At 53.8% G+C, this 10587-nt stretch overlaps 1 protein-coding gene across 4 annotated transcripts in view; it reads right to left on the bottom strand.

Annotated features, from left to right (window-relative positions):
- Positions 1-529: 529 nt before the first annotated feature.
- The window catches only part of ARRB1 (arrestin beta 1), a 97897-nt gene continuing 87839 nt past the window's right edge, over positions 530-10587 (bottom strand). For 3 of the 4 annotated variants that reach the window (XM_039470753.2, XM_039470754.2, XM_003923474.4), the window contains 3 exons: positions 9623-9693; positions 8383-8434; positions 530-7032 (listed from right to left, as the gene is read on the bottom strand). In XM_039470753.2, coding sequence (XP_039326687.1) covers positions 6921-7032; positions 8383-8434; positions 9623-9693 — 235 coding nt within the window. In that variant the 3' untranslated portion in view covers positions 530-6920. The other variant, XM_039470755.2, reaches the window with a different exon arrangement.

Genomic DNA, 10587 nt, shown 5'->3' with positions numbered 1-10587 from the left:
ACATGGGCGTCTTCCTTTGGTGTTAATACAGCACATTAGCGTTTGGAACATCGACTGTTTCTCACTGATATCGTTACTCCTCCCATATGTTCTGTTAGACCAGGTGGCAGATAAGTCTTAGAAAACTGAGGTGACTTTAGGAAGACCCAGCAGAGCAGGAGATGAGCACTGAACAAGGACCAGGGCTGGGGCTGGGGCAAGCACTCCAGCTGATGTGGTCAGTGATGCCAAACATAGAAGATGGGATGGCTTCACCCCAGGAGCAAACCGTGGGCATAAAGTCCAGTGGTAACTGGTTTGGCAGCTTCCCAAGGCCATAGGGCTGAGAAGTGGTGGGAGAGGGACAGGAGAAAAGTCCTTGGCAGTGCCCAGAAGTGGGTGCCAGGACCAGGCTGGAGCTGGGGCCACAGACAAGGCAAGAGACCACCCAGTCATGAGTCCCATCTGCCAGTCCAGGGCAGCAGGCCAGCATTGCTTCGTCTTTGTCCTGCCATGGGCTTATAAGACAGAAATGAAAGCACAGCCAGCATCCTCTGTCACAAAAGACCTTTAATGGCCCCTATTTATTGTTCTTTTGTTCATTTGTTAGAGTTGAATAAACTATAATAACTCGTCTGACATAAGAAGAATGCCACAGGTATAACAGATAAACCTGGCAGGTGGTCCAGGAATGAGAGTGGCACAAAATAATCACTCAACACAAGGGTCACAGACCTGGAGACTCTTCCCAGCCATCTCTCACTCCTGCCCCAGGACACAACCCATGCAGGCTCCCATTCCATTGCAAGAGGCGGGTCCCACAGCATCTGTGGCTAGACCTTAACACTGAGCAGAGATGCCCAGGAAGGCGGCACTTCCTATGCTAGTTCCCAAGTGCTCTGCTCATCTACCGTGCAGGTCAGGACCACACCCCAAATTTGTGAGGCACCCGCCTCTCATACTCACCGCCTCATATGACCACCATATCCACCTCTCCTATGACCCTTGCAATCATCCCAGTGAGGTGGGAAGAGCCTGACGCTAGCCCCATTTTACACACAGGGAAACTAAGGACATACTCGGACCAATGTAGTACACTCATGTCATGCGCTTGCTGTGCCCTGAGCACCACATTTTCACCTAGAATTTCCTGGGAGCGGTGGGTGGGGGGGCAGGGCAGGCAGGATTTTGTGCCAAGGGCTGGTCCAGGTCTTACCAAAATGTCCAGGATTCCTGGGGGAATCCTGCCATCAAAGGAGGGACTTTTGTCATAAAATCCTCCCTGAGTCTGTCTTATATGTGAGCCAAGATTTCCATCCATCTGGCTTTATGTAAAGATGAATTTAACCCTAGCCTCTCTGTCACCCTGCTTCTCCTGCTGTCCAATGGGCCTGGGCCAGGAAAGTGGGGTGCCACATAGGGATGTAGACACAAGTCCTCGGTGGGGGATTGAGGCTGTTTCCTTGCTCCAGAGCTCCCCATACTTCATGGGCCAATATTGGGGTCAAGACTCACCCCACTGAGCACCAGTCCCCTATCCAAATCAAACCTCGACCAGAGCTTCGGGGTGGGTTGGCTAGAAAAACCGTCAACTCTGTGTGTGTGTGTGTGTGTGTGTGTGTGTGTGTGTGTGTAAATGCTTGGGCCTGGGTCTGTGGCCCAAGTTTCAACACAAAGACACTTTGTACTGGAATGCTGGAGCCATTCCAACATAAACAGCAAGAATAGAACCTGTGCTTGCTGGTCTAAGATCAAACTTCAAGATGGTGGTTTGAAGTTTTTCTTTAAAGAAAGCTTGAAAATGAAATCTCAGTAGGCAAGACATAAAAGCAGAGTTGTTCTGGCAGAGGTGGAAACGGGAGGAGGGCTGGAAACCTATCCTTTGCCTCCACTCCCATCTTCCCACCTGAGCAGCCCCTGACAAAGCTCTGTGGAATACCAGGGGTTCCACAGCACCTGGTTTGAAAACCACGTGTCAATGTCTACAAACCATGGGTCCCATGGACCTGTGCTTTAACTTCCCTTTTGGGGTGAGGAGTTGGGAGCATGATGGAGGGAGGATGTTTTCCCTTCAACAGGACCTCTCTTTGAAGCTGCTGTGCAGTGACCCTGTACGGAAGAGGCAGAGATGGGGATCCTACCACTTTAGTCCAGGAGGGAGGGCAGAAGTGATGGAGCTGCCTGGGCCAGGAGGACACAACACCAGGCCCAATGCAGGCCATATACATGAGGGTTCAGGAGTCTGTTTTGGTCCTTATTGAGTTAAAAAATATCTGTTTAGGGCACAGCGCAGTGGCTCACCCCTATAATCCCAGCACTTTGGGAGGCCGAGGCAGGTGGATCACAAGGTCAAGAGATCGAGACCATCCTGGTCAACATGGTGAAACCCCGTCTCTACTAAAAATACAAAAAATTAGCTGGGCATGGTGGCGCGTGCCTGTAATCCCAGCTACCCAGGAGGCTGAGGCAGGAGAATTGCCTGAAACCCAGGAGGAGGAGGTTGCGGTGAGCTGAGCTGAGATTGTGCCATTGCACTCCAGCCTGGGTAACAAGAGTGAAACTCTGTCTCAAAAAAAAAAAAAAAAAAAAAAAAAATCTGTTTAGATAACCTGATGGAAAAAATAAAATAAAATATCTGTATCAGAACAAGTATAGGCCTATGTCCATGAGACCCTATAAGAGTCTAAGACCGGGGCCTAACCACTTCCTCCTGGATGGGTGGAGAGCATCCATCCCCAGTGACCGGCAGAAGAGAAGCTGCCGCCGCTGCTCTGGGCTGCGGACACCACTGGGGGATGGATCCCCTGCGGCTCAGCTCTCAGGGCAAAAGGCTTGGATTCTCCCTGGGCCCGAAGCCCTCCCAATGTCACTGAGAACCTGTGGTGGCTCCTGCTGGTCCTGAAAGAGGCCTTACACTTTCAAGGGAAGGAACAGGCAATTTCCATTTCTCCTTGTCCTTAGATTTCTGCGGTGGAATAGTGGTGGTTTCAGCTCCCTGAGCCTGGGAGCTGGAGGCACTCTGTCACCTGGGGTCAGAGCCAAGGCCTCTTGACCTCTGTGGGGTCTGAGAGATAGAAGATGTGACACCAGGCCGAGGAGGGTCCAAGGTGTCCCCATCCATCAATCACTGACAACATCCATGTCTTCCCTCTGTGTCCTGGTTGCTGGGACCACTATTTTTGGGCATGATATTCCTGAATTGTGTCTACTCTCAGCTGGGTCATCAAAGCCAAACTGGCTATATCTCATTCTGGTTGACATCTGCCTAAGCGAGAAGCAGGGCAAGAGATGAAGGCTGGTGAGGAGGGCTCCTCCTGCAGCAAACTTCTTGTGTGACCTTGGGCCATCCCTGCAGTGGCAGGGCCACACCCGTGCAGCCATTTTCAATGTACAGAGCCCTGACCACTGACTTTCCTCTCATCTGGGCCTCATAACAATTCCTGTGTCAGGCAGGGAAGGGATTACAGTCCCATTTTACAGTTAGGGAAACTGAGCCCAAGAGGTTGAGTAGCTTGCCGAAGCCCCCCAGGTGGTTGGTAACAGCCAGGATTCAGAGGCAGCACTGGGGACTTCCAGGACAGAATTCCTTTGACTGCACGTGGGAACCAGCTTGTCAGGAACTCTCCCCCAGAACCAACAGCCAGGTGAGCGCACTCTAGCGGGTCTGAGCTCTGAGGCTGAGGAGGGTGCAGCCAAATAACGCAGTCCTCACCTTTATGGGGACTCAACTCTTCCCCTGGGTGGAACGCTGAGGAGGTCCCGCTGCTGGCCCTCTGCTTGGTGGGTTTTCCCTGGGGCATGCTCTTCCTTCCTGCCCAGACCAGTGTCCACATGCCACCCACAGGGAGCTCTGCAGAGTCCCAGTGAGGGATGACTTTGCCAGTGCAGGCCCCAAATGCTTGGTACAGAAACCACCAATACTGTGGGCTGGTGCCTGGGGGCCAGTGAGGCTCCCCCACCCCAAGTTTCACTTCGCGGTGTCACCTGGACAGGCTGACTTCAGAATGGAAAGGGGCTCTGCAGAGTAGCGCTCACTCAGCCGTGTTTGGAGGCTGTGAGACCAGGTTTGGAGCCAACCAGAAGCTTGGAAAGATGACCTGGGCCTTCCTCTCCAGGAAGAGGCTGAAGGAAACACAGCCTCTTTGGCCTGTGTGTCCCTCGAGGCTACAGCACATGGCCATGCAGCAGGGCACCTGGCCATGGGGCAAGGGGTGCCAAACCTAACCTGTGTGTCACTCAGAGCTGCATAGTCTAGTGTGGGTCTGAATCCACCCAGAAAGGGCACCGTCTTCTAATTCACATCAAGGCACCATAGGGACCAGCAGCCACCAAAGGCCCTAAAGGGACCTGCCCTCTATGACTTCCCCCTACAATGTTCCCCTGACCACGGGCTTCCTGAGGATAGGGGCTGAGACTGAGCCATCTCTGTGTCTCCTGCACTTGGCATAGAGCTGAGTCACAGAGCTGAGCAAAGGATGGTTAGGCTGGATTCAACCAAATTTGACCATTGCCTTGTGCAGTCCTGGCTTAAGGAGAAAAAAAAAAGTGCTCTGATGCTTCCCTGCAGCTGGAGAAATTTGCTACGTAACACTAAGCTAAACCCAAAAGAGTGAGTGTCATGTTGAGGTGGAGAGGAGGCTCGAGAAAACAGCCTGACAAACCCTTTCCATGCATGCATTAGGAACAAGGGAAGAGGTCTGCAGGAGAGGGGTCATCCCAGACACTAAAGGGTCTTGTGTCAGCCCCAAAGGTTTCGGAGGAAGACACGGGAGGGCGTATACTTGCCACACATTGCTCCAGCATTTCACCAGCTACGTGCCTGCCCAGATGAGATGCAGCCTGCCCAGCAAGCTCTGAGAGGGGTTGAGACACCTGCTGCTAGACCCTTAAGACTAGCCTGGGGAGTACCGCTGCCCCCAGCTGACTTGGTTCTGGTCTGGGGAAGAGCGGTCCCTTGGGTTGAGTGGTCATGAGACTCAGAAGGTGCACTGCCCGGATTGTGAAACGGGTGATTTCACCATGGGAAATAATCACACTGCCTGCCCCAGGAGTTGCTGGACTGTAAGGGATTGAGATCCCACTTGTACAAGATTTTTTTTGTCTTCTCTTTTCAGACAAGTATGGGACAGAGATGGAAGGGAGCAGAAATTGAGGAAAGAGCTCTTGTCCTGCTAATCAATATATTTGCTTGGGTAAACCTCAAAGTGTCTGCGTCCACAGCGGGCTGTGAGGTACTGAAGGCCCTATCACAAGCCCCTCAGCTAAGCCTCAGCAAATACATGCTCTTTCCCTCCTTGAGCAACTCATACTAGCTATGGCCACAGCCTGACATCGATCCCTTTCCAGTCCTGGGCAGGGGGTGGGGTTCAGGGCAGTTGGTGCTCCATAGGGCCTTGTCACCTCTGAGGTCCAGTAAGTCCCCTCTGGAGGCAGAGAGACCAGTCTGCAGCTCTCGCTCCACTCACCAGACCAGGAGCTCTAATGTTCACAGATTCTTGGTGGCTAGAGCTAGGAGGGCCCATTGCGATCATCTGGTCAAGCTCTTTGCTTTACCAAGTGAGAAACTGAGGCCCAGAGATGGAAAGGAATTTGTCCAAGGTCACACAGCAAGTTATTCGCAAAGGCCAGGCAAGGAGGTTAACTCCTAACGCTTTCTACCTCATCTCCCATCTGGCCTCTTGCCCCAGAAGTGCCCCAGGTCTTAATCGCACCAACACCAGTGTGTGTATACTGGGTACCCAGGACACTGGAAACTACCGAAGGTCATCAACTCCCCAAGAAAAGAACGGGCTTCTTTGCCCCAGCAGCCTTCTTCCCTTTGGATGAGGATATCTCAATGGATGCTGCCAGCTTTTGGGGTAGGACCCCCTTTAACTGTGGCATCATGGCCTCAGGCTCTCTCTCCCAGTCCGCAGGGTCAGTCCAGCCCTGGGAATGGCAGGGGGAAGCGGGAGACACTAGTGGCCTTGGCCCCCACTGGACCCCCAGCCTTGCTTCCTGCATGACCATGTGAAGTCCATAAGGAAGGGACATAAGACAGACTCCCCTCTCCCCTCCCTCTGCCCCCATCTCCGAGTGCCCCCAACTTTGGGAACTCTCCTCAGGAGCTTCAGCTCACTCTGCCGGGGGCTGGTGCTTGCTGAAGACCCCCTCCCTCCCTCCCTCTGCCTTTCTCTCTGTGCATGTCTCTAGACAGACCCATGCACATTAAATACAAGGTAGCTAAGATGTCACATCCTGACAGTACTGAAATAGACTTGGGCGAGTCCACGCAGCTTGCCTCAATCTAGGTAACTGCTGGTAGGAGTCAGTCCAGTTGCTTTTCTGCACTCCTGGGGTCTATGAACTTTCACCAATGTCACCGTCAGACACAGGGGGACATCAGGTGGGAAGGCGGGTGAAGGTGGAAGGTCTTTGGTGGGTCAGAACTTCAAAAAGGCATTGAGAATCTGTCCACAGTTCTGCCCCTCCCAGCCAGAAGGAGGTGGCCTTCAATGCTTCATCTTTTAGCTGCCAGAACCGTGTTAACCGGCTGGGACCGTGGACATCTTCCCTTGTGTCTTGAGCCCTCATCCCCACCCCTCCAAGCCCTCATGCCCACCACACGCATACCCCATCCTCCCCCGTCTGCTCCCCATCTCAAGTCCAATTCCAAGGCCAGAGCCCTGGAAGCTTTTCTGGGAGACAGCATGAAACGAAGGGGAGTGGGGAGGCGACGGCAGAGACGGGGTGGAGCCGGAGCGCTGTGGTCCTGTTGGCATGGTGACTTGGGGCCAATCCTGAGCCCAGAGGTTCATCACCGTGATCTGGAAGGCCACGGGGGTCCCCTGGTAGAAACTGGAAGAACAAAGGGGAGGAGAAACCAGAATGGGAAGAAGACGAATAAGCATCCGAGTGCATGAGAATGGAGCTGGAGCTGCGTGGAGGCAGGGCCGGCCCGTCTATCTGTTGTTGAGCCGCGGAGAGCCGGTACCATCCTCCTCTTCCTCCTTGTCATCCTTCATGCCTTTCAGTCTCTGACGGGCAAAGTCCTCAAATACAATGTCGTCATCACTGGTGGGAGAGACAAGGAAAATGTGGCGTGTTTGCAGGGGCAGGGAGAGTAGGCTTATCCAGAGGCCCGGCCAGATGTGACTCTCTGAGGTCTCTGGCCTCTGGGGCTGACCGTGAGCAGAAAGGCCTGCCTGGCTGGCACATGTGGATGCCACCTGTGGCAGTGGGGATGGTCACATCAGGACTTGGGCCAGTCATAAAAGGGGCAGAGAGCGGCGTGAATTTGACTCTCGTGCCTGAGGGCTGGAAAAGTAACCTGGTTCTTTGGGAGGTGTGGGGAGCAGTGTGGCTCTGTAGCCAGGGGAAGGACTCATTCCCACTGTGAGAGGCCAGGCCGCCAGTAGCTTCACAGCATGTTCTGAATCCCCCAAGAATAGCCTGGCAAATGCCACCCCACCACCCAGACAACCACCCTTAGGAAGCATTCCTGTTTCTGGACAGAAAGGAGTGGCTTGGCTTAATGGAAGAGAAGACCATGAAGAACCTTTCTCCCAGGAAGTGTCAGCTCGGATTCTACCATGGGGGATCCCGGACAGGAGAAGGATGGGGTAGGAGGATGGTGAATCTAAATAGGAGGGCAGAGGACCTGTTCGTGAGGAAGGGGGAGACCTGAATGGGGTTTCAGGACTGAGGACTGCCTTCAAGAACAGTGAGACCCTTCTATCATTAAATACATCCACTTAGGGACCTGCAGGGGTCCAATCAAGTCCCCCACCCAACAGAGTTCAGCTAGTGCATCAGGCATCCTCATGGGGCGACTTGAGACCCCCACACCCCAGATTTCTCCTCGGAGACAAGGGAAGATTGGCTTTAGAGTTGGAGCAAGAAAGCTGCTTGGCCCTGGAGGTGATCCGCGCAGTCAGCCCAGGTCCTCCCCCTCTGGCCACTGTCCGGTGACTCGATGGCCTTTGACCGCAGGGAAATCCACATCGATTGGTCCTCAGGAGTCAGAAGCAACAAGATCCCCAGTCCCCTGCCCACCCCACAGCCTGATTCCACTGGTTGGCGTGGGCAGGACAGGAGAGCCAGCCCAGGGCTGTGGACCAGCCCTGTGTGAGCCGAGCAGGCGCTGTGGATGGACGAACGGACTGACGGACGGACGTGCAAGGACGAGGGAGGAAGACAGACCCCACCAAGGCAGGAGGAAGAGGAACAGGCACGGAGGGTCCTTCAAGTCACATGCAGGCAAGCGGGTTGCTGAAGAGGCGAGCAGAGGCGGCTCTCAGCACACGGGGCTAGACCAGTGGCTCCTCAGGGGTTAATAAGCATATATGCAAATGACCCCCTCCACCCTGTGCCCACCTCCCGCGGCCCACCCACCCGGACGTCTGCAGGCAGGGTTCGGCTTACTTTGTGTCAAGTTCTATGAGATTGGTATCTACTGGCGTCTCGTTCTCTGGAACTAAACACAGGGCAGTGGGCAGGACGTCCAGGGGTTAGTGAGGGATGAGCATGGGGCGAGTGGGCACAGGCCCCCACCCTGGGACAACCAGACTAACATGAGGAGGGTGAAGGAAAAAGGGGAATGGAGAGGGGAGCCCTTGTTCTTGGTCTTGAAACACCCCAAATTATCTGGAAGGCAGGGAGGAGGGCACCAGGAGGGCCCCAAATGCCCACTGCAGCCCCAGAAGAGCAGAAAATCCTCTAGACCTCTGTTCCTTTTGACAGGTCTCCAACATGACTTATGTTAATTCCTTGCATGCATGCCTTTCACCAACTCTAAGACAACTTTAAAAAAAAAATTTCCCTTCACATTTTGACACCTCTGAACTTGGAGTGCCTTACCATCAATGGCACTGCACAGTTTAGCCACGGAAGCTCTTTCCTAACCGTACCTACTATAATGTTGCCTCTCTCTACTGAAAGTCTCGGACTCAAGGACATATGACCAATCTGGTATCACTTGAAAAACATGACAGGCCAGGCACGGTGGCTCAGGCCTGTAATCCCAGCACTCTGGGAGGTTGAGGCGGGAGGATCACCTGAGGTTAGGAGTTTAACACCAGCCTGGCCAACATGGTGAAATCCTGTCACTACTAAAAACCCAAAAATCAGCCGGGTATGGTGGCAGCCTCCAGTAATCCAGCTACTTGGGAGACTGAGGCAGGAGAATCTCTTGAACCCAGGAGGCAGAGGTTGCAGTGAGCTGAGATCGTACCACTGCACCCCAGCCTGGGCAACAGAGAGAGACTCTGTCTCAAAAAAAAAAAAAAAAAAAAAAAAAAGAAGTAGAAGAAGAAAACGTGACAATGGTGTGTCCAGCGGTCATCTTATCCGTGCAGCCCCTTCCCATACTTCCAAACAGGACCCAGCCCCTGCCTGAGTGCAAGACAGAGGCTCAAATTCAAATCGTGGCCAGTGAGCTCCCTCCTCCACTCCTGGCCTCCCTCTCCCATGGGGAACAGGAGCCATGCCTCACTGTCTCCTGGTAGGGTCAGAAGCAAATTTAGTTCTGGACCCCACAGAAGATCTGGGGACCTGAGAAAAGGGTGACTGGGCTGAGGGCAAACCCGGGGCAGGAGGTGGGTTACAGGGTCACATGGCAGCTGCTGGAGAACCCCTACCCCAGAGACCCACAGATTCTGCTCACCTTCCCGATGCGGGGGTTCCTCTTTGGGCTTGGGGTGCATTAGGGTGAAGGGCAGTTCCACAGCCACGTCGCTGAAACAGAGACCCAGACCCAGTGAGCCTTGAGCAGACTCGCAGGCTGTGGGACTCGATGCCCTGCCAGTCCGAGGACTGCGGAGGGTTTTGCTGTCAGAGTAGGTAGATCCCAAAGATGTCCTACAGCCCCAGTTCTGCCACTCAGCGCCTCGGTCTGCCTGGGAGCTGGACCAGGAGACTTCCTCTGGCTCCAAAGAGAAATGGAAGGCTCCCCTTTCCTGAGAAGGCTCCCTGAGTTCCCACAGGCTGGGAGAAGGCCAAGCGGTGGGCAAGGATTGCCCAGGGCAGCATGCACCACAGTCACTGCGGAGCTCCAGAGGGGCCCTGGAACTCCGCCCACCTCAAATCGCCACAGCCATCTCACCTCCCCCTACATTGCCCTTCCCAGCTTTCAGGTTGGAACTCCTCCTACCCTGACACCATCCCATCTCCCAACACATCCAGGGCACTCTTGTGAAAGTGCTCAGGCGACCCTAGCCCCCCTGCAATCTGGATGAAGCACGGTTGAGGTCAGTTTAGTTAGGTTTAGGATGGCCCCAGGACCAAGGCTGTCTGGGGAAAGTGGTCAGGAAGACCCAGCCACCAGCCAGTGCTACTGATGGGGATTTCTCTGTGTTTGGTCCTGACAGACAGAATAATAGCAGGTATTCACATGGTGCTGACCCTGTGCCAAGGATTACTGTAAGCGCCTTCCATAGAGTAACTCATTTAATCTCGAAACAACCCTATTATTATCCCCAGTGTACAGACTGGGGCATTGAAGCATTGAGGAGATTAAAAAATCTTGCCCAAGGCTATGCAGCTATTAATGGTAAATGATAGCAGATTCTGGCTCCATAACCACACCTTGACCACTGTGTGACAGTAGCGGGACTGAGACTAACAAAAGCA

The sequence above is a fragment of the Saimiri boliviensis genome, chromosome 6 (assembly GCF_048565385.1).
Source record: "Saimiri boliviensis isolate mSaiBol1 chromosome 6, mSaiBol1.pri, whole genome shotgun sequence".
Lineage (NCBI taxonomy): Eukaryota > Metazoa > Chordata > Mammalia > Primates > Cebidae > Saimiri > Saimiri boliviensis.
Note: the sequence above shows the minus strand (reverse complement) of the source record. Positions and strands in the feature narration are given on the sequence as shown.